This window comes from Geospiza fortis, unplaced genomic scaffold (assembly GCF_000277835.1).
Source record: "Geospiza fortis unplaced genomic scaffold, GeoFor_1.0 scaffold111, whole genome shotgun sequence".
NCBI classification, from domain to species: Eukaryota; Metazoa; Chordata; class Aves; order Passeriformes; family Thraupidae; genus Geospiza; species Geospiza fortis.
Genome location: NW_005054321.1, coordinates 3932235 through 3956846, shown reverse-complemented (window position 1 = coordinate 3956846; position 24612 = coordinate 3932235). Strand labels below are relative to the sequence as shown.

Here is a 24612-nt window from a genome sequence, read left to right as displayed (position 1 = left end):
AATCTGGTCTAGCAGCAGCAGTAGTGATGATGGGCTGACTAACACATGTTACAAGCTTCTGTGATCAGACAGTGGTCATGAAAGCTCAGCTTGTGCCAGTGTATCTGGAATTTGTATGTGATCTTCCATCCAATGTGTTAGCCAGCTTTAGAGCTCTACATTCTCCAAGATTCTCCATATGGTATGAAGTGAATAGAAGTTGGCACAGTCAAAAACTACATAAACTACTGTTTAGGAGAAATGAAAATCTGATGCTGGGTAGATATTGGCCAAAGGCCAGGGTGAGAGAGGGGGGGAGCTCCCACAGGCAGGGGGGAGCTGTGCAAGATGAGGAATGAGGCATAAAGAGACAGAGAAAGGTAGGGAGGGATAAGGAGCCAAAGATTTGATTCTCTTTGATGGGAATCTTCCACATTCATTTCAAGTTGACAAACATGCCCAAGTCGCAGTAGTTTGCTGTTGGAACTTGTCTGTCCACAACTGTCCTCCTAGAGGAGACCCAGCAAACACCATTCCTAGAGCTCCTTCCACTATTGCTTGCTGACCTTACAAGGAATTGCTCTGGGGTTTATTTTCCCTAGCATTCGCATGCCTGAACCTCTCTCACTTATTAAATGTAAGTCACTTTCACCCTGACTGGGTTGCTCATGCCAGGAGCACAAAACAAGAGGATTCACTCACTCCCCTGCTGGGAGCAATAGAGATGTCACTGAATGCAGTCCCAGAAATGTCCCAGAAGCAAAATTAATTATTTTCAATTCCTTTGTCTTCCAAAGGCTGGAGCTATTTAGAGAGCTGACATGCAGTCTGTGTAGTTTGCAGAGGACAGAATTTAGCTGGCAAAATTCTTGCAGCTTATTAAAAACACACCATCTATCATGAGTGCACAGGCACTTTCCAACCCTCCATCTACCAGATGTTAGGCAGCAGGGGTTGGACAGAAATCTTCTCTTTGCCTCTTTTCTGTCTGTACTACCACTGAGCCAGAGGAATGACTTTCTCCATATGAGCAGGCTCACACACACACACACCTGGTTTTCCAGCTAGAGGAGGCTACACAGAGCATGTTTCTGTTTTCACCACAATGGTCTATGTGGTGACCTTCATTCACCTTCAGCAAGTTCAGAAACTGTCAGGAATTTAACCAAGATCAATGGGGGCATCCATAGCACCACTACCAATGAGAGAGACAAGTTCACTATCCTGTTGCAAAAACAAGATGGTTTGTAGAAATCCTCATTCTCTGTAAACTGAGTATCGATAGTGAGAAACTTACATAAAGACCCTACCCAGCTGTTCAAATCAGATAATCAGATGTTTGCTCTAATATGTGCAAAGACCATTCTGAAGTTTTGTTAACACTGAAATGAATATAGATTTGAGCTACTTACATGTAGTTTCTTGTCCTGTGAGGGGATCACTAGCTTCTTCTCCAAACATGGCATAAACTGTGACTGTATATTCTGTATTTGGCAATAGTCCATCCAGTTCAAGATCTGTTGAGGTATCCCCAATTTTTATCTAAAAACACCATGAATCAAAAAAGATACATTATTTCTGAATTAGTTTACAATGAGGAATAATACCAGGTAAACACTTGAAATTAGATATATGAACAAATATTCTACTGAGCATTTGTCTGACACTGCCTGCAGTGCTTTGCCCAAGGTTTTGGGATTTTGCACAATAATTAAAAGATTAAAACTTTCAAAAAGCCATAAGCCAGCACACAGGTAAAATGACTTTAAAAGTGACTAATCACATTAGCAATGATAAAATATGCCTCTCCAGAATGAGCAGCTACTAAGGCCTTTTCCCATCTACCTTTTCTTATTCCCACTCCCATCTACACTTTGGTTAATCTTCAGTCACAAATCTGACAATCACATCACTCATTGGAGGAGTTGATTTCTATGCACACTGAGGCTCAGATTTGTTACTATTTGTATCATTTTCCTTTTCCACCTATTTGTGGAATAATATACTCACATTAACATGAACTGTACTTATTTCTTTGGAGTAAAGCTCAGTCCTCTTGAAGCAACCAGTTCCCAGGGAGGCCCCACTTTTAACAGAATTATGTGTTCAAAGGCACTGCCTTGGCAGTGAGCAAAAGCCTGTGCTGGCTTTCAGCAACTTCATGCCCCCTTCACAAGCTCACATGCCCCTGCATGCTTTATAGTGTTCTTGCTTGAACACTGATATTGTACATAACCTTTATTATACATATATAAACTTGAGTGTAGAAATTTTAAAATCCCAGACCAAAGTTCCATTGGTTTTGTATGTTAGTGACAGAACACTAGATTTTACCTTATCCCCCCTTCTTTTCCTTTGAAAGAATGTCTTCTAAAATCACTTTTGATGAAAGATGTTATCTTTACATTTAAAGATAAAGATTGAACAGAATGAAAAGAAAACCATGATGGTTTTGTTTCAGACCTACAAATTTTACTTAAAGGTCCTGATGAGGACTTTAATAAACTCGTATTTTTTCTGCTGACACACCTAGGAGATATCTTAGTTTTACTTGACTTTTTTCTTTGAGTGTTAGTTCTATATGATGATGCAATATCACTCTATATAAAATTACAAAAGAGTCACTAAAACTCAGTTAAATTTGTTGCATTTTAATGACAATGACATAGAAATAACCAACTGGCACTTGCACTTTATTCAGAGCCTGTGACACATACAATACTTAATCAAATAATGGAAAAAAAACCCAAGTATTTGCTGATCATATTGGAGGTTAAAAAACATATACTAGTTTGTTCTTTAAAAACCGATTCTTTCATTTTTTTTATTTAACTGCTATTCAAATGAAAGCACGATACATCACCTCCTTCTCATCTGCTGCCAATCCTTCTGTGAGGGGCGCATAGAGGATCATGTACCCTGTGGCACCCAGGACCCCATTCCATCTCACCCTCATGCTGCTCTGGGACACATCGTACAGCTGCAGATCTGAGGCCATGGGCAAGGCAACTGCAGTGGAACAAGAGACAGGCACTTCAGTTCTCTCACCTGAACAACCAGCTATTCTTCAAACAGTTTGTTTTACCCCAGGAAACACACAGGAATATAGCTGTCTCCAGGCATGAAAGTGCTGTCTGTATCCTACAAATAAGATCTAATTGGTGCATGAAAGAACTCAGAACCAGAGAAACAACGAAATGCTAACTCAAACCAATTCCAGTGCCAGGGCAGATTTATGTCTCACAAAGCATTTCAGCACAATTGCTATTAGGAACCAGTAGCAGTTTTAAGGGGTGGCTCTTTCAGGGAGTAATTCCCAAACCAGAGTGTGGCTTTGACAGGCATGAGGTACAATAGCCTAGAAAAACCCTGGATGAGCACACTGCACAGATCAACATATTTTGGCTGTAAACTTCTGCCTGTTTAAGGCCTGGACTCTCCAAACTGGCACCAAGGCCTGTATCAGTGGGATTATGCAAATGTGGGTAAGGTCACCCATGGCAAATCACGGCAAATGCTACCCTGGTGAGGGAGAATAAATTGAGTGAAATTCAAACAATATTAGAAGATTTACTTGGGGATTTAAGACACTGATACCAGAACATAGCACCAAGCTGGGTTTCCAAATGTTTCTTTGCATTTCTGTAACTCTTTAGAGTAGCATTTTGCACTTTCGTGGTTGTCCTCACTTTATTCCTCTCACAGACTAACATCCCATGGCCTCTCCACTGCTGGTACACCACTGAAGAATCCCACCAAAATATTCAGGCATGAATATGGAGAAATATTCAGGCATGAATGCGGAGAGATATGAAGTAACTTTGACTTCTCCTTTGGAATTTATACATTGAGAATAGGCCCCAAAATCACTGGAATAGTCTGAAAGAACAGAAGGCAATTGCTAACTGATAGAAAACCTTTCCTATTAGAAATTCTGAAGAATCTGACATGCACACAAATATTCAGGAACAAATTCTAATTTCAGTCACAGAGCTTCTCTGGACTCCTCGTCAAAGCAAAAGCTGCACCCTGGCAAGTTGGTATCTCCAAGTACATCTCTTACATTATGTTCAATAAGCTCTAACAGAACCATGGCAGCCTCATCCTTTCTTGTTCATTGAGGCTGTTCACTCAGGTTGTCATTCATATCTGTAGTGGCAAAACTTCAACCCAAGCTTCTCTTGAGGTTTCCACTTCCAGGTTACCCCACCTACCCCTCCAAACCTTTTTCAACCTACCTCCATCCTACTTAAACACTTGTTCTTGTATTGATTGCTATTCCCATGAATTCTCACAATTTCTCTAATCACAGGGAGAAGCTACCCATGAACATTTTCAAATGTACTTCATTCTTCTTCTCAGAGCTCCACTCACACTTCTGTTACCCACAGCAACAAATTACATGTTGAGATATCCTGAAGCCACCTTGCACCACATTGTCTCATTCCCATTTAAACTGCCCCAGGGCCATAGAGTATTCATCACCTGTTCTTCCCCTTATTTTGATTCTAAAAAAGCTATAGGAAGAGTGTTCTCCAACTGTAACTTATGACTTGCGTTTTCACTCTCAACAGGAAGCGGTAGATACTCCAACAATACATATAAAACCTGACAAAGAGGTGACTGGAAATAAAATGTGGTGTTTTCTGGTGGAATTTTCAGCCAAAGTGCTCAGAATCTCAAATATAAATATTGAGTAGATAATGCTGGTTTGCATCTTGGACAGTTACCAGACTATCCTAATATTCAGGTAACATAGGAATAAATTAAACCAACTAAAATCTGCTGGAATAAACTAAACCAGCTGGAATAGACTAAAACCAGGTAAAAACATATTTTTAGCAAATTAATATGTGAATGAATTTCATATTTATTTCATTTTAAAAGTGATTATGAAATCACAAAACTTTCTACTTATCCCTACCTTATCCCCCATCATCTGTTTAGATTTCACATACCTGTAAACTATTTTCAATGTTCTAGATAAACAAATGCAATTGGTGCCTCTCTTAATCAGTCAGTATCTCTCACACAGGCAGGAATGTAAACTACAATCTTCCATAATTTTCCATTAGAATAGTAAAAAAAAATCACTTTAAAATTGCAGGTATTTTTAGCATGTGGAGTGATTAACACTTGCACATGTCAGACTATTACTTCCAACACACTATCAAAGACAGCTGTATAAAATACTTGATGCTGCAGGACCCTGGGGTGTGATCTGATCAAATCTCTGAAAGCCAGCAGGGCTGGGCTCTGTCAGAACTTGACTGGATGACTTCAAAGGAATACCAGGTGCAATACAGAACAATCCTGTTGGCTCAGTATGTGACTGCTCTGTAAGCTTCAATAAATTAAACAGGTCCTAACACTGCCTCGTGGGGTATGACATGGCAGGAGATGACATTCTGGGGGACTGAGACTAAAAGAAAATTCTAAAATAATCTTATATGATTCTATTTTGTTTTCAGATTGAGAAGATTAGCAGTGACACAGAATCAAAGAACCACCGAGGATGAAAGGCATCTCTTGAGGTCATCTGGTCTAATTAACTTCCCTGTTCAGTCCAGTTCAGATAAAGCAGGTTGCTTAGAACCTTGTCCAGTTGGGCTTGAAATATGTCCAGAGATACAGACTTCACAACCTCTCTGGACAACTTATCCAGTGTTTGACCACCATTACAATAAAACTGTCTCCTCTTCTGTTCAAATTTAATTTCATGGGCTTTTAATTTGTGTCTGTTGGCTTTTGTCCTGCTAAAAAGCACCGCTGAGAAAAGTCTAGCTCACTCCTCTTCTGCACTTCCTCACATCAGGGATTTGACACATTGACAAGATCACCTGAGCCTTCTCTTCTCCAGGCTGAGCAGTCCAGCTGTCTCAGACTCTTAGGAAAGATGTGCCAAGCCCTTAATCATCTTTACAGCCCTTCACTGAAGTCACTACAGTCAGTTCACATCTCTCTTGTGTTGGGAGAGCCCAGCATAAGACCAGGCACCCAGGTGTGGCCTCATCAGTGTTGAGCAGAAGGCAAGAATCATCAGCTCCCTAAATCTGCTGGCAATCATTTTCTAATGCAATCCAGGAGGCTCTTGGCCTTCTTTGTGACAAGGGTGCTCTGCTGGTTCACAGTCAGTTTGTTGTTTACCAGGATCCCCAGGTCCTTTTCTGCAGAGCTCCCTTCCAGCTGGGCACCCCTCAGTGTGTAGTGACACATGGGGCTGGCACTCACAAGGGTCAGGACTTTGCACTTCCCTTTTTTGAAATGCATAAGGTTAAACTTGTTTTCTTCTTCACATTGCTTGGCAGATTCAGCTCCAGATTGGTCTTGGCTTTTCTAAACTTATCCCTGCAAGATTAGACAGCAGCTTTATACTTCTCCTGGGTCATTTGCCTCTTCTTATACATTTCTTTTTGATGTCTGACTTCTGTTACAAGCTTTTTGATTATCCATGCAAGCCTTCAGCCAGCTGGTTACCAACTGGCCAGTAGGGACCTTTCCTGAGCTTGTAGGATGTGATCTCCTCCTCCACCATCAGCTCTTCCTCGTTTCTATGTATGAGCTGCAGCAGAGCACTGGCTCCTTGATCACTTGGGTCAGGAAGGTGGTAAAGCACTATAGAAATCCTATAGTTTTCTGGAGCCCTGCTGCTCTGTTCTTTCAGGAGATATCAGCTATTGATACACCACATATGGACTTGTCTCCTAGTCTGAACTATAAAGTTACTATTTACTTCCATTCCTAATATTTTCATATTTACTAAAAAACACCTGCACTTTGTAGACAAATGCTTTAAACTGTAAATGTATTAAGTCTTACAATATCCCAAGGCATCATTTTATGGACAGAAAATAATTAAACCACTGAGAAAGAAACTTACAGAGTTACCTTGCAATCTTTGGCACTGGTGGGAATCACATGCAGGTATTCCAGGTGCCACCTAAATCTTCACTCATCAGATCATCTCCAGCTACAAATCTAGTTTGTAAAACTTGGCTCCACACCCAAAACACAGGAATGTTCTAATTTAGGGTTCAATACAACCGACTTCAAAGTTCAGCCCAGAGATAAAACCTTTCTTAGTGTTTAAATATCCACAGAGCATTCGGACTTAGGAGCTTAGCCCAGAATCATTAAAACAAAATTTAATTTAAGGCAAATGCACTAAAATAAGGTAAATTGAAAAAGACTGCCTTCTGTGTTTATTACTCACAAAGACTAACGCCTGCACAGTCTGACTAATCAAATCTGACTAGTCAAATCTACAACAAGCACTCTAAGGATACGCACGTGTGGTTTCCGTTCCACGGAGGCCCTCACTGGCAGCATTGGAGTAGATAGCAAATACAGCTATCTGGTACTCAGTTAAAGACATCAGGTTTTTCAGAACTGCTGTTGATTCACTTCCATCTACCACAACCTGTTTAAAAGAAAATTTAACTATATATGCATAAAGTAAACAAACTATATTATCATAAAATTAATCAATTCCTCTTTCAGGCAATTTTTACACTGTATTAAAGTTCAGTTCATGTTGCTTTTAAATACAGTAAAGTGTCTGAAAAGAACAGCAACCATATACATAGCCAAAATGTTTACCTGATATAAACAGCCATTCAGAACAAAGAAAGAGCTTAGCTGAATAAAATGTATAGGATACAGTTCAAGGATGCATACATGGCACTTTTTGATATAATATCATCATAAATATTCCCTTAGTACACACACAAAGAGTACTTCAAAATTCCATCAAGACATATCCCTCCTAAGCTAGTTTCTAGTGCAAGAGGAAACAAAATATGACCTTAGTTAAATTCTTTTGCTCTTCTACATTTCCATTCAATTTGATAAGTTGTCAGCCTGAGACAAAAGCTTGTTCCACTGCAATTTTTCCATCTCCAAAATGTTGAAGTCCCATCCAAACAATTCCCTCCAAATTTTCAATGACCAATTGTAGATGTCCCAAAATACACAATCTTCCTTTTATGAATATCTTTTTCTTAGAACTTACCATCACCTCCTATCTGTTCTGTTCTTGTAAAAAGAGTGGGGCAGGGAGTGTCACTAGAATTGTTTCAAGTAACCATATGTAGTAAGGAAAAATGCAGTCACTTCACCTCACCCCCTGAAAGTAATTATTAATATAGCATTTAATTTACTTTAAACTGTATGACAGACATGTAGCCAGGCTAGTATCTAACCTTTGTCACCATCTACTGTGACCAACCTCCTTTCTGGAGCCCTTAGGGGGAATTTCAGGGTGCATTTAAAAGAGAGCCACAGATTTCCTGTCAGGTTAGTTGCTCCTCCTGCATTAAAAATTCCTGGGCATCTCTTGCTCCTATTACCTCTTCTGGCTGTCCTCCTCGAGTGGGGTAGTACACCACCCTGTACTTTTCCACTTTGCCTGGTGCATGGGCCCAGCTGACCCGGAAGCCTCTCGCTGTTACCTCCGATGTGACCAAATCCGAGGGAGTCCCAAGAGAAGCAATTGCTCCTAAGTTGGAGACAACACAAATTTTTATTCCCTTCTGCATAATAATTGCTTGGTTTGTTGTATTTGCTGAAGCTCCAAATATTGTTCCTCCTCAGAAAGTCAAATAATTGGCTACTGCACACTTATTTAGGTTATTTTCAATGGAAACAAAGAAGTAATAATGAGTACTGTACAAGGAGTTTCTCTGGGACTAAACCTCCCTGGTCTTTCATAAACTTTTATATGAAAAAGACAAAAATACAACACTAAGCCTTCCTGACCTTCTTCCCATCACTATTTCCAGACCATTCTGCTGGGGTTTTTTTCAGGTTGCTTTCCTCTCAGTCATGAAAAACATACAAGTACATATACAGCTGTGATCTCCTGTGCTCCTCAGCAGGTTGGAAACTGATACTGCCTGTCAGCCTGCTGAAGAGACACAGTGAACAGTGATCTTCTCTGGCAATCATTCTTTTCCACAAAGATGTCTCATCTATCCATGGTTTTTCCATTTTCTTCTGCTCAAGAGAGCCTTTCTTATTGATATATATTACATATATCTATATATTATATTGAATATATATATTATATTCAATGTATATATATATATTATATTCCATATATCCACATATATTAGGAGAGAGAGAGAGAATAACTCAGCATTTTTGTGCTATTAAGGAATCACAAACCAATAAATAGAAACAAAATCCACTGAAATCTTTCAGAAAGAAAGGCCTCAGGTAGAACTGTATTTCTGGCAAATTGCAACAATTTTTCATAGCCATTTATTTTCTTCAGAAAAGACAAAATTTTAGTCAGAGGAGGCTTTTTCAGATAAGAACAATTTTCTTTGCTGCTATCTTTTCTTGTGAACCAAAATATATTTTTTGTGTATTAAATTAGAAAGAGAAAAAAAAAAACATCAAGAGGAGGGACAAAGTAATCTAAATAGTTGAAACTCCTGAGTACTTATGAGATAGTAAAAACATTGAGTTAGGAGATGGAAAGCACAGCACGAACATAACAATTCCATGTGCAGCTGTTAAATTAATTCATCCCCAAAACTCTGTATTACAAAAAGATTTCCTTACTCTCCACTTGGAAATACTTACAGTAGAATGAATGTACTTTTTTTTGTACTACCAAATACCATAATATTTACCTCTACTAAAAACAGAGAGCAAAAGATCAAAGATATCTAAGCAAGAATAAAACATAGCTAGGAAGATAACTTCCCTGACAGTGGAAGCAAAAGAATATATAGCGTGAGTCTAGTGCCAAAAGCCAGCTTAGAACTGCAGGTATTTGATTTGCAGCTCTAAGTTCATCATAAGTTACATTAAATTTTGTTTCTGTTTACCTTTGATTTCCTTTTCCTGCTCCTCTACTCGTGAGCACACTGTTCTGGTAAGACCTTCCACAATGGTGTGCATGAAGTTAAAGTCAGCCACATTGTAGACATGTGTGCTGTCAGGCTCAGAGGCAATCTCTTTGAGTTCATTGATATCTGCATTCTTTACACCTTTTATTGGAAAGGAAAATAAATAAAATATTTGCAAGGAAAAAGAAAAAATCTTGTATACACAAAGATTGATAAAAAAACTAATAATATAAAATTCTGTTTTAATGACCAACTACAAGTTACTCTGTTTTTAAGATGTCAATGCAAGATGTTAATTTCTGCCAGTGTAAGTGGCATCTTTTCAGCTGTCTCATGAAAATGTAGCACCCATGTATACTGCTAAATTCCAGTTATAACAGCAATGTTATAAGCAATTCTTATAAAATATACAAATTAATGATGATATGATTAATGATGAATAAGGCAGAAAAGAACACTTCCTTAGTACAGCCAGCAACAGATACAAACACACCAGAGTGCAATGGGACATGTACATGGATATGGCAGAATACACACCAATAGCAAACAGCTCAATGCCAGCATCTCGTAGGTTTTTAGCAGGAGGGATAACATCATCTTGGGACTTCCCATCCGTAATCAGTATCCCAATTTTAGATACCCCAGGTCTTGCACCTGCTTCAGGCTTAAAGCTGTTTTCCAAAATGTAAGTTAAGGCGAGACCTAAAAAAGAAAACATTTTTAAAGTCTTTTACAGATGAAACATCCATTAGCTTTGCCAATATCACAGTGTTTGTTTTTCTACTCAATGTAAAAATTCTGATGAAGAATAAGCATAAAAGAAGAATTTATTTACTGAAAAATTAAATTCCAACAGCAGCCTAAACCACAGAGAAGCTGAAATTTATTTTTAGCAGCCTTTTGATCAATCAATATATTTTAAACTAGCTATGAAAACTTGAATTGATATTTCTGTAAATACATCATATTTTTTTCTTACTCTACCAAGTTCTACCAACTTAGAACAGGAAGTTCCCTCTCCCTATATTGCTTATATGAAAGCACATGCTCTGGATAGCTTAGTAAATCCTCATGCTACATATAATCTTACTTTTGTTTGGTTTTTTATTTTTTTCCAAGTTACAAGCTGGAAAAAAAGCTTTGTTTTCTCTTAGGGAAAATCTGATTTTAATAAATGTTAATTATTTAAAAGGAAAGAAGAACAACAGCTCCAGGACAAACCTACACATCACCATGAGATCTTATCTGAAAACTCTTTTAAATCTTGCACAGCTAAAGTTTCTAACTAATTTTCATCTAACATCCATATAAAATAATCATGATCATTTACTACTTCCTACCACCCAGGAATCTCACTCCTAGAATCATACTAGAGTTTTCTGTCCTTTGTCCCACTGTAATCACTCCTTCTACCAAAATAAAGACTGTTGCTTATTGTTTCTTCTGCTTCTTACCCGCCAGGGGGAAAAAAAATCAACAATTTACTTGAAGCCATGTCTGGGTCTTTGGGTATAACATTCCAACATTACTAACTGCTGCCTTGATGACACTGGAATTGTATTCAGAGACTGTACTTTTCCCAGATTGTCAGGCAGCTCCCCTTTATCCATCACTAAGTGTCTCTGAGGCTACAGTGCTTTAACTGCTAAAATGTCAATGGAAACCTAAAAGCCCTGGGTGGCCATTTGTAAAGTTAGTATTACCAGTTGTCAAATATTGAAACAACATTCTTTCCTTCTCCAAAATAAAGCCCTGTGCATGAACATTATAAATGGATTTTGCATTTTCTTCTCAGCAGGTAAAAGATTTTACTTCCAGCACAGAGACTTAGGTAACTTTGTGTTATGAGACCCTGTCCTGACTCCCAGTGAAGCCAATGGACAAGTGCTTCAGAAAAGGCTTAAATGACACTGGATAAAGCCCTTGGCAAGCTGCAAAACCCCTTCATCCTTTTTACCCTTCATAATAATCACTGACCCTTCTTAGGCTGTACAGCAGAATGTGTTTTTTGATAAAAGGCAAAAGCCAAAGCATCCACAGTACCTGTCAATGTATTCCCTCCCTTATAGGGCAGGTTACGGACTGCATCCAGAACAGCCTCCTTTGTGCCATAGGCGTTCAAGTGCCACTCAATTCGGGGATCCCCACTGTACTGTGCGAGACCTAAAGAACCAGAAAGGAAGGTAATCCATCGGAAGATAAAACAGGTTTTTTCAAGTGCATAGACTTTATGTACCTGGTTTCCAGTACCTTACCAATTAGCTTAGTGCAATGAGCTTTGCTACCATACTAGAAAAACTGCATTGGTTGACAGCAAAAAGTAGCATGAAGTTGTTCTAGGTGACAACTCCACAATTAACTTTCAAGGCCTTTTACTCAAGCGCTAATTAAATGAAAAGCAAAGAAATACAAAACTTTTTCAGAGTTACTAACATTGCAAAAATTCTTTAGAAGAACAATTTTACTTAATGTACTTTTGAATGGTAGCAGATCAGAAATATACCTTTCAGCCAGTTTAAAGCACAGGAAAAGTCATCCATTGGCACATTCTGCCTGCAAAAATTAAACTGCAAGTGTTTGAGGCTAAAGCTGATGGAAGTCAATAAAACTGTTTCCACTGTTTTCATTTTTCACTAACATTGCATTAGAGTTAACTAAGTTGAGGATCACAGTAAACTGTGAAGAATTAAGACTACAAATATTCCAGCAGCATTACTCTGATGATAGAAGTGCTAGAGCTAGATGAGGATGAATCTTGTAAAAAAGAGTAGCATTACACTGTTAACTATTCTGAAATGATAACATTTTTACACTGCTGGAGAAATATTATGAAAAAAGTGTGGCACCTTACCTACTCTTGTTTTCTCAGATCCCACATTGAAAGCAGAAACCAGGTTTTCCAGGAACAGTCGAACAAGCCTGAAATTGAATCTGCCAATACTCCAAGAACCATCTACTAGTATCACAATATCTGCTATTGCTGGAGTTTTACAGGTAAACAGGCTTCCTGTAAATCATTAAAATTAAATCAATATTATTATTTCAACAATAAATTTGTAATCCAATAAATATATGCTTCCTTCTCCCACTAAGCTTGATAATTAAAGCTTTCTTCCATAGAAAAAAGCAAAATGACTAAACGTGTCTGTTCTAACTTCAGTTATAGGATAGTCTGGCCATTATCTACTTCAGTTCTTTCACTAAAATGTTAAAAATTACTTTTGGGAGGCCTATGAAAAGAAACTCTCCGTCTAGAAATACTTGAGAAAGAACTAACTGCCATATAGCACAACCAAACAAAGAGTTGGTTTTCATGGCCAAAGCACGTACACAATTTCAGTCCCCATACACAGTGCATGACACATAGCCTTAGGCACAGACAGTGCAGAGAGAGCTACCTAGAGATGCAGGCATATGAAACAATTATCAAGGCCCTTTTCACAGGCAGTAGAGAAAACCAGGTGTTTCTATACATCTCAAAAGCCCTATAGAAAACCACTAGGCACCACTGTAGACTTGTAAATCCAGAAGTGAATCTCACTCCTGCTCCTGGGAGTTGAGCAAAACTGAAGGCCAATTGAATATGCTGTATTAAACCTAAGTAGGAAGCACTTAATACAGCAGAGGTAAAATGCAAAGACCTCAGATTCAAATTCACAGTCTCTATGAGAACAGGCATGAGAATGAAGCTTTAGTCTTACAGATATACAGAAAAATGCAAGAGCATTAAAAAAAAAAAACAAGCTAAACAACAGAAAAGATCTAATCAGAATTAGCAGAAGTACACATTAATGGTGTCTAAGGCTTAACTAACCAGTGGGAAAATCAAAGAAAGAGCAGTAGAGATTAGACACAAATTGCACTATGTGCCAACTAAGAAGCCTAAACAGAAGTGCCACATTCAGTTTCAAAAAATGCCAAGAAGAGAAGAAAGGGAATGGAAAAGATTTTCAGAAACTCAGACAGAATTGCCATATTCCAGAGAAGTGGATGTGTGTCTGTAAAATTAAGGTGGCTGAAACAGTGGACTCATATTGTAGGGAGGGAAACAAAGGAATGGTGCTACACAGGTATAAGAAATGAGAGCTAATGTTTGAAGTACAAAAATACAAACTCTACACCAGATTGGCTGAAGAAATAGAATAAGAAGGGAAGTAGGAAAGACAAACTAAAGCAGGTTTAGTAGAATAGATATGATGCATCACAAACCATTTAGGGATGAAAATCATGACCCTCAATACAGTAAAAAACAAACATAGATTAGTGAATTAAGCTCCAGCCCAGCTTTTATCATTTTTGTCAGGATCCACTGTATAAGTTAGTTCACAAAGAATACTAACAGTTCAACATGGTGCTAACAGGAATTACCAAGTACACTGCCAGAAATAAACTGATTTGAGCAGAGATGTTCAGCAAATAAAAGAAGTAAGTCAGTGAGAAATTATCTAAAAGGTGTTTGCATTAGCTCCCAAGAAATTCTCCCAATACACAGAGAAAATAAAACACATGGTTAGCAACTTTAAACTTTCACAACATATTATTAATGGCAATCTTTTCATTAAATACAAAACTATAGTCTCACAGGCAAAACCAATCTGATGTGCAGAAGGAGTTCCCTTGGTAATAATTAAGGGTTATATTCATACTGTAGTGTAAATCCACTGAGCATTAAACTCAATCCATAAAGTTACAGTTAATGTCTTAAACGTGTACTACAAATATTTTTAGAAGAACAGGGAACATTTCCTACGTGCAGCTAGCAGTGCAAAATAAGTTCTAAACACATGACAAAAATTCCACTTACAACGATGCCAAAGCAAATATTTTATTTTAGCTTTTACAGTACAAGACAACACTATTTGAATTGGCAACACATTTTAATGTATTGACACTGGGGGACATTTAGTAAGCATCAGAAAAATGATCTTACATTGGAACATAATTCCAAAATCTTTATGTCACTGAAGTCAATAGAAAAACTTCCCTTGATTTCAGTGGGACTGGAATCTGTTTTGTGATTTAATAGGAATCTACTACTCATGGCAAAATTAATGTTTTAAATATCTTTGGCAAATAAACTTCCTGTTCATCAGTCTGCATTGCTTGCAGTATTTGTCTTCCATTAACAATTGTGCCATTCTCACAATAGCCATGACTAGCATTGCAAGCTTCAATAGAGCTACTGGCAAAGTAAAATGCTACTCAACACCAGTAAGAATGAAAGCACAGGACTCCTGATTCACATCCAAACAGCTGTACAATAGCACAGATGTACCTTTCAGTGCTATCCCAGAAGTTTAATCATACAGCCCAATGAGGATAACAGGATTTGTGTGGTTGTATTTTCCTTCTCTACTTCTAAAATCTTGTGCTGAGTATGAAACCCAGTTACTACCTTTGGTAATATTTCATATAATTTCATATCAACAAGTTTTGCCTATAAGGCTTCTTTAATCTTGTAGTGATGGCTTTGTAGTGAAGGATTTTATCAGTTTTAGTAAATCCATGCAGTGAAGAAAAATTCAAAGAATAAAGAAAACAATAACGACATTCCTTTCAGTGTTTTATTTCCACATCATCAGATCAATGTAAATAGTATAATCCAATTATTTTTTTGTTAAAGACACTTGTGAGGTTTGATCCAAGATTGTACTGCAAGGTCACAGTGGGAAAATTTGTTTCATTCTTCGTAGGTAGGAGATACTTGTTGAATCTTTTCTGCATAAAACATTTAGGTTTTGTTACTTCTGTACACCCACTATTTTGCTTATGCTTTCTCCTTGTTGTACTTAATAGAATTGTAGAAAGTTCCCTAAAACGGAATAAACAACAGTGAGATATTAAACAGAATAATGCGGTGATAGAATCTTTAAAACCTGATAGGAACACAAACACCATGACATCCTAGTTAATAAATTTAGTCTAAAAGACACAGTGTGTAGCAAATAATTTCTGCACCCCACTGTGCTTAGCCAGTTTCTATTGCCAGTTCTTGCAAATGTCTTTTTCAATAATCTTTCCATACAGTCATATATGGTCATGAATTCCTGTAGGGTTTGAGGGTAATTTTGAGCATTTCAAGTATATACACAATTTTAATTGGCAATTTTCCCAACAACCTTTCTTAAAGGAGGATGACAGCATATCACTCCATAGAATAAAGCTCTCAACACTCAGTGTTTTAGTCTACTACAAGGTTCAATAGTGTGATTAGGTTCAATAGTGTGCTTATTTCCCTTTTATTCAGTCATCAAGAAAAGAGTAGTGAGAGAGAAGGCCCCACTTTCCTCTGAAGTATACAATACTCACCACTTTCAAAAGTAGGACAGTAGGGAAGAGACCAGTTACCAAATTTTATATCACATTTCCTAACATCATATAGAAACCATAATTCTGATTCGAGTGCTGCATCCCACAACAAACAATAACAGAGCCTGTGATCTTTAGGTAAGCAAAAATAACAAAATTGCACAAATTTTGAAGTCAGAATAACAACCTGTATATTTTGCACCAGCAACTGTCCTCAGTTTCTTCGCTTACAATTGGAGGAGAACTTTTATGGGGGAGAAAGTAAAATATTAATGCACAATCTTCCTAGCACTACTTGGCAGAAGGAACTTGCCACTCTGCCAGAAAGCTGAGGAAAGACTCTGCCTGCTCATTTCTGCTTTTCACAGAAGAAGGCACAGACTCAAAATTTCACCTTCAAAGGCACCAACATAGAGCAAAGGGCTACCAGCAATGTTGTAGGGTGAGGTATTTGCCCAAAACCTGCTTCAGTACCACCAAAAATCAAATCACCATGAAGAATTTTATTTCCTTGGTTTCAGGGAAATTTTTCAAAGAGCCAGCATTGAAAGAGCTTTGCATCTGCCAGATGAAGTTTCCTGAATTTGATTCCTTAAGCCCCTAGACACCGAAGGTGATTTGCTGGCACTTCCAATATGCAAGTATTACACCACTCTCAAAACCATGCCAAAACTGTCTGAGAGTGAAGCCAGTGATGGCAATGCTGAAAGAAAGATCCAGACAGAGTTTTCTGGGATAGATTGAAGCCTGCAAAACAGGACCCTTGAGTCACCCCACTGAAGGGAATGGAGTGTAGAGAGAGACCTGAGAGAAGCTCTGACAGTGTGGGGGCTGCACAGAGCACAGCAGGCTTGACAAGCTCCTGGAAACACTGACCACCTCTCCAGGGCTGCATTCCCTACCTGCGGCTATTCTTCCACACATGTGCTGTGAGAAAGTGAGCACTGGTAAAAACAGAAGCTCAACCAAAAAAACCTGCAAGCCTTACTCACACAGAAATACAAAACTAAAATTTTTAATCTAGAGAAGCATATTTAGACTCCTGGAGTTAATACTACTGCTCTTTGAAAGTTCCTTGAAAGGCAAAGGGAGAAGCTGCAAATACAGGCACTGTCACATGGGAGGACTCAAGGCTTTAGACAAACCAGTTCAATTTGCGTGCAGTTATGATATGTTTTACAGAAACACATTTGATATTTTGCCTCCCCTTGGTATGAAACTCTGTTCTCATTTTCAAGAGCCAAAACACACACTTCTCCTGCTAGAAGTTAAGACTATAATTCTTTCTGAGTCTGCAATATGTTGTTTCCTTTCTTACTCCCTGTCACAGTGGAAAGTCAAATAATATATGTGGAAGGAGAGGAAGAAAGTTCAAGTAGAGGTGAATAATAATAATACAGTATGAATAGAAGACTCGTTCATGGGATAACAAAGCACAAAAGGCAGGAAGCTTGATGCCAGCAGTGAGTGAAAAATACCTTGTGAATAAAGCATGAATGACAGAGAACAGCCAGTCCTCCACAGCAACTGACAGCACCACGCTGAGCAGAAGCACCACTGAGGACAAGAGCAGCGTAAATCTACATTAGCAAAATGTCACATCTTTTATTAAAAAGGGTTAAAAAAATTAAGGGACGTGAGGCAGTGTCCAGCTCCAAAATTCAGCAACTCACTAGTCCACACTTCTGACACTGATATTATTGTTCTGTGCTGGTGATATCATCCTTACACTTGGACCTCAGTTTAACACATCCCATATGTCAGGCCTATGGACCAGACAAATGCATATAACACAACTGCTGCTCTTTAAACTAGATCCAACCACAGCTTGAATTTGAAGAACCCAAATGTTGGAACATTAGGTTTAACGAGCAGCCCAACAAGGTTAGAAGTTTGTCCCTTGTCCCTAGGAAAAAAAGAAAAAGCAGCCAGTCCTTTTCCATGTGCCTTATTCCTCTCTAGGAAACTAATATAGCCCAACTGGCAAGCCTACAAATTAGTTACTTGGTGGAGCTGGAATATTAAGATTTACAGAACGTGTTGTGTCTAATCACATCAAATTTGACTGTGAATACTGTAGTTTAAAAATTTTCTGCTTCCAAAACACAGCAGTTACTAAATACTATTTATAGCATACCATCTGAATTTAAGGCCACAAAACTAATCAAAGCACTAGTTGATAACACATTAATTGCCTATATATGCTGGCGATAATTCTCAAGTGTGAGAAAAGGAAGCATAGAGCCATTTTCTATGCACTTTTTCATACACACTCAATGACAGTTGTACTTCTGCAGCAAGTAGTCACTAGTTTATAAAAACTTCTAGAACTTTCTTTCTAAATCTGAACATTTTACTTTGAGGGATAAAAAAAAGTAACTGTGAAAGAAAGTGCTGATGTCTCCTTACAGGCCATTGTTGATTGATAGCACTGAAGAACACAATGTCTGCAGCAGCTTACCAAACACCAATACTAAACACTCCTGGTCTGTGTACCTAGACAGAAAAATATGGTTTTAAATCCCCCTAAATTTAAATTGAGAGTTTAAAACATTTGTTATCATTTCTCTTCCAAACGACAGCATGTCAACACAGAACAATGCATGCTGCTGAAGTCTCTCCTGAACCTGAAGCCCAGCCTGGCAATACACTGTGTCCATTTAGCAACAATTTACACTGTAGATGATCAGTAATCCTCCTGTAAAGTACATGAAACCTAAGAAACTCGTCTGCAGATTATAGTGATAACTCTCTGCTTCTCTTTCCTCTCAGTTCTGCATCTGAGTGCATGAATGTTTTAAATGAAACAGCTGTCTCAAGGTCTAAATTACTTTTCAAGACAGAAAACTGTATATTTTATTGATATGGTCATACTTATCTACCATTCCTATGTAACAAATATGCCAGGATTTAAAAGGCTTATTTCTCCTATTTCTTTAGTAAGGTATGAAATCCCTGACAGTTTTCTTTGGCTGTCTAGAAGACAGTTAATCAGGGCACTTCAGACAAAAGTGGTACTCAGAAATCCTCAACATTAATTAAGGTGTATGTCTAAATCCCTCTAAACTATGATAGAGAACTGATCTGTGCCTGAGCTCGTAACACAACAGGTAAAGTAACAGAGAAGAGGCTGCTGAGAGAACAGTCTGCATACTTATGAAAGTAGTTAACACAGAAATAATAAAAAACTAGTTGAAACAAACTGCTACAGCACAGTTAAACTACAGCTCAGCATTACAGATCTAAGTACATATGATATTATGGACAGTGTATCTAGAAACAAAAAGGATGGTGCAACACAACTGGAGTGCAAAAGGCCAAAATTCAAGGCCCTATATTAACTTCATGCAGTTCTTGAAATAATATTTTCATGATGTAACCAGTGTGTATGTCTGTATAAATACAATTATACAGTGATCTTTAGAAGCCTCACTAATTTAGGATGTCACATGTCAATCTAGAAAACCTCAGGATGAAATTTGTGCCCTCTTGAACATAGCAATTCTTCCATTCTCTAACTAGCAGAGATGCCTGAGTAAATACCTAACTCTGGGAAATCTCAACTCCCAGAATCACAGGGTACTACTGGAGGTGGGAAGGGACCTCTTGACAGCCCTAATCAAAGAAGGGGCAACAGCAGCAGATTGCTCTGGGCCATGTCCAGTCAGGTTAAAGAGTCTCCAAGACACCACAACCTGAGTAACCCCCTCCAGTGTTTTACCATCCTCACAGCAAAATAATTGTTTTCTTTGATTAAATATAATTTAGAGTTACTTTAATTTGTGTCTGCTGCCTCTTGTCCTTTGTCTGGACACCACTGAGAAGAATCCCTGCCTTCTTTACGTATTCCAGAGTGTATTTTTACACAGTGGAAAGATATCTCTCAAACTTGCTGTCCTACAAGCTGAACACTCCAACTGTCTCAACCTCCCAATTTATGAAAGATGCTCCAAACCTTCAACCATCTCCATGACCTTTCAGTGGACTCTTTTCAGTAAGTCCATGTCTTTCTTCTACTGGGGAGCCAGCCCAGCAACAGACACAGAATTCCACATGTGCCTTCACCAAGGCTGGGCTGAGGGGGAAAATCACCTCCATCAATTGCTAACAGCTTCCTTCCCAGGGTAGTCCAGGAGGCTCCTCTGTGACCTGTGTCTGTGGTTGCCTCCCTTGTGCCATGTGTCCATGCTGGCTCAGGATCTCCCAGCTCCCAGGGCTTTTCATGCCAAGCCCCATGCCAGCCAGTTGGCCACCAGCACTGGTGGTGCCTGGGGTTATTCCTGCCTGGGGCAGGACTCTCTGCTTCCCCTTGCTGATCTGGCACTGTTTGACACCACTGCCCTGCCTATGCACTGAGTAAAATTTGGATGTTGAGTTTGAAAGGTCTTGAGGGTACAGAGAGAAGAGATGAGATATGAGAGGTATTTCACAGGCCACAGGAGCACAATCCCTGCACTCAAAATTTACAGTTTTCCCTTCCTTTATCATACTAGAAAGATCAATGCAAGAGACCAGAAATTTTAGCCCACATTTCTAACCACATAAGAAAATCAAATCCAAGCAAAGGCCCTGCTGACATGAATTTCATTTCTGAAATAGCTGTCTGTGCCACTATGCAGCCCTAATTCTGCAACTTTGCTGCATAAATGGAAACTAAATATACTCAGGCACCAAGCTGGTGCTGGTGTTCCACAGAATCTCCTTTGAGTATTTCAGAAGGGCAGGGTACAAGAATACCACAGCTCTGGAGAGTAATGAGCCAAAGACACACACACCAAACTCAGCAGTCAGAGAAGGAAACAGGAGTCCCTCATTCCATGCAGAGTGGTATTATCAGTACAGCCAACCAGACAGGTGAGAACACCTCTGAGGTAGAAAATGTGGTCCCCACAGCCAGGTAAGTTCCATTTTAGCTACAACCTGGCACCTTTTAACCAAGGGACATAACTCAGCTGGAACACCAAGGCTTACCCAGCACAGGGCACCAGGAAAAGTGTGCTGACCATGAGACAGCCCAGAACCAGAGTCCTGCACCAACAGACCCAGAAGGGACATGAAGACCTCAGACCATGTAGCTGGTCTGAGGGTGGAAATGACCCCCGAAATCATCTCTCCTCAGTACAAGCTCATGCTTGCTGTTTAACAACAGATGAATGAGACAGGCTGTGAAACAAGACTCTCATCAAATAGGGAACAGTAAAGAGCAGCCTTGAAAGAGAACTTGTATGGCAGACAACTTAAAACCCAAAAATTGTGTGTCTTATAGTTGTATTTAAGACAAGGCCATTTCACAAGCCTGAAAACAGATACCAAAACTTTAACCTTTCTCTCCCATTTTGTTGACCATAGCATAAAGCAAAGAAAATTCTTCAGGGTATGCAAATCCATGATGAGTTTGCTGATGAATGCATCAATCCTTTATGATTACACATTCTTACAAGAGGTTCTTGGTCTTGCACTTCAGTCTTTAATAATATATCTGTCGGCTACCACCTCCACAAAGCTTTTTTTGGTTCTTCTTTCAAGATTGCCACACAAGTTTTAAAAAGTGGCCCAGAGTTTCAACTTGTTACTATGTGGCTTCGCTGTTATATCAAAGACAAGCATCACTCATGACATACCAAGATGTTTACCTAGAATATACACGGTCCTGAGCAAGCCAACAGACTGTGTGAATTCATGCTGCCAGAGGATGAAGAACTGTTAAGGAATGCCTCAGCAGGGTAGTAATGAAAGTGTTTCAATTATGAAACATGTCAACACGGACCCTGAATCTGACTTATGGGAACAGCTCTTGCTGCCAGCAGAATCCAGCCATGCCAGTGCACTGTTGATTGGATGAATACTCAAGAGCTAATGACTTGAAGAGATGAAAATCAGTCTGAAGATAATGAAAGATCATTCATTCAGCTGAGCTTCTATTAATCCATCATTCAAGAATGTGAATAGCAGCCTCCCACTTCAACGAAGAATAAATTGCACAAAAAAAGGTCAATGCCTGAGGGGAAAGCTACCAAAGGAAAAAAAGAGGCCAGACAAGTATTCAGTTGGTAATAGTTCAGATTTATGAAGCATTATACATATTTACTGTGCAGAGATATGAGGAGAAACATAACTCAAGGGTTATGGATATGAGGATAAGCATCTTTTAACCCAGGTTGCCAGTCTGAGTGGTTCTAATATCAGGAGCTGGATCACTTTATTAATAAAATGAAACTTCCACTGAGGTTCAAGATAGGCTAAGTCACTTTTTCTACTCAGAGAGTAGAAAGAGAGCTAGAAAGTTGTTCTTTTTCCAAACTGCAGATTGTCTAGATATAGATGTCAACACAGTGTCTACACTTCAATAAAGGATGCATTCAGGGTGAGTTCCTAGGGAGGGACATTTTGGATGACAGAAAGGCAATCTCTCCAATCTCCAGCTTCTACTTGAGCAGGAATATTTATGAGAGGTAGTACCTAACCTTAATCAGATATTAATACACTGACAGGAAGAAATGCATTCCCTCCTACAGAAAAGCAGAGCAAGGAGTTAAGCAAGTGGAATTCCTGGGTAAGAATGAAGACTGGTTATCATTCCTAATGCCAAGATTTCTATTTTCACAATAAAGCAAGGGTTTATTCTGAAACAAAGTCAGAATATCATCTGGAATACACAAATTGAAGAAGACATCCAGCAACCTCCAAATTAATACTCACTCTCAACCTAGGCTAATGCAAATAAATAAAATTTTACACCATCCAGAACAGACAAGGCAGTTACAAACACATAAGAGAGACTTCTTTAGGTTACAATCAACCTCTTGCTCCCAATCTCTCTTCCTCTCTCTTCCTCTCTCTTTCCTCGGATTTCTTCTGTCAGGATCACAGGCTTGACAGTAATCTCCAGGTGTGCAGTTTCACACTAGCTGTCTCTCACAAGTATATTTCTTACTTATTCAGATTATGTGAACACATTTGTGTGTTATTTAATTTGGCCAGATGGCAGATGTAAATGCTGCAATTTCTAAATGTAGCTTGCTTTGTTTTCTCCAAAGCAACTACCAAATTATGGCAAAGGAAAAGCATTAAGAATTCTGTCCATGTCAGTGCTGATACTTCCCATCATGCTTTTCAGTCATGAGAGCCAGGAAGGAGTCTTCCAAATTACCCTAGCCAGGTCCATAGAAGTACTGCCATTGCAGAATGAAATCCAAGTTGCAAGTAGTACTCAAAGGATGCAGTAGCTATTTCCTCCAGAGAAATCCTCAGGATGAATTCCTGGAATAAGCATTGATCATCCACAGCACAATGAGCTAAACTTTCTGGACAGTAAAGAGGAGTTTACCCAAGAGTTTTCTTGCGTCAGAGTCCTCCTGTAAGTCCTCCAGTGTTTAACAAGGAATTTCTAATATACAAAGCTCTGCATGGCAGCTCACAGATTTATAGTCTAGCTTGGAAACCTAATGGATGCCTCTCATCAAATTCTACCTTCTGAAAAGCACAGAAACCAAGATGGCCTGGGTGCAGCATTCAAAGTTCACATATCAAAGAGAGCAATGGTAACTCTGACAAGTCTACTTCATCTCCTTATTATAACAAATATTTTCATCACCTAAAGTTGAGGAGGAAAATAAGGAGTTTGAGAGAAGAATGGAAAGCCATGACATTTGGCACAAATTAAAAAACAATCACTGTCAAAAAACCCCATGCTCTGATGACCTAACATGGGTAGGGACAGGATTGCTGGGCAGGTTCTACATGGAGTCCAGTGCAGACATCTTTTAGCACATACCAGTATGGTGATCTAACCACCACTGAAACCACTGAGACCACTGGCTGTAGGCATTCTAATGAGAGCCCTATTGGCAAAGTTCAGATGGTCAGGTGCTGCTTTCACTAGAGAAAGCTGAGAGGAGACATCATGCATTCTCTGTTTGGGCTAAGGTTGGGCAGAACAAAGCCAACTGAGTCCAAAGCCAAGGTGACTGAGTCAGAAACCAAAATCAGCTCTACAAAATAATGTCTGGGCTAAGCAACCTCAGAGTGATCAGAGTAGCATGGTGAGGGGAGCATAATAATAAATGCTTGCCAAAGCTTTGTGGTGGTACAAAATGTTCTAACAATGTTGAAGCATGGTCCAAGCATTACCCAGACTTCTCAAGGGAGGTGTAGGGATCTGGGGCTATTCCCTTGAAGAAGCATAGAAAATAGATTCATTTCAATGTTCATATTATATTAGTTGATTAGTAAGTGCTAGAACAAGCAGGTATACACCACACACACAGGAGCTATTGACAATCAGGTCAAAGGATTGCATGTACGTCATGCCCCTCCACCAAAAGCCCAAACATTATCTCCAAAACGGACCTCATTCGGCCAACACACCTACCAGGCACATTCTTGCTTCAGGTACCATATAGCCCAAATGCGTCTACCTACAGCCAAGCCGCAAGCGTCACCCAAAGACCCAGGAACTTATCTACTA

At 39.0% G+C, this 24612-nt stretch overlaps 1 protein-coding gene across 1 annotated transcript in view; it reads right to left on the bottom strand.

The window, feature by feature from the left end:
- Positions 1-24612, bottom strand: part of COL14A1 (collagen type XIV alpha 1 chain) — a 113016-nt gene that overhangs the window by 66761 nt on the left and 21643 nt on the right. The window contains 8 exon segments of the mRNA XM_031056746.1: positions 1392-1521; positions 2843-2988; positions 7270-7399; positions 8328-8476; positions 9816-9977; positions 10374-10538; positions 11880-11999; positions 12688-12843. Coding sequence (XP_030912606.1) covers positions 1392-1521; positions 2843-2988; positions 7270-7399; positions 8328-8476; positions 9816-9977; positions 10374-10538; positions 11880-11999; positions 12688-12843 — 1158 coding nt within the window.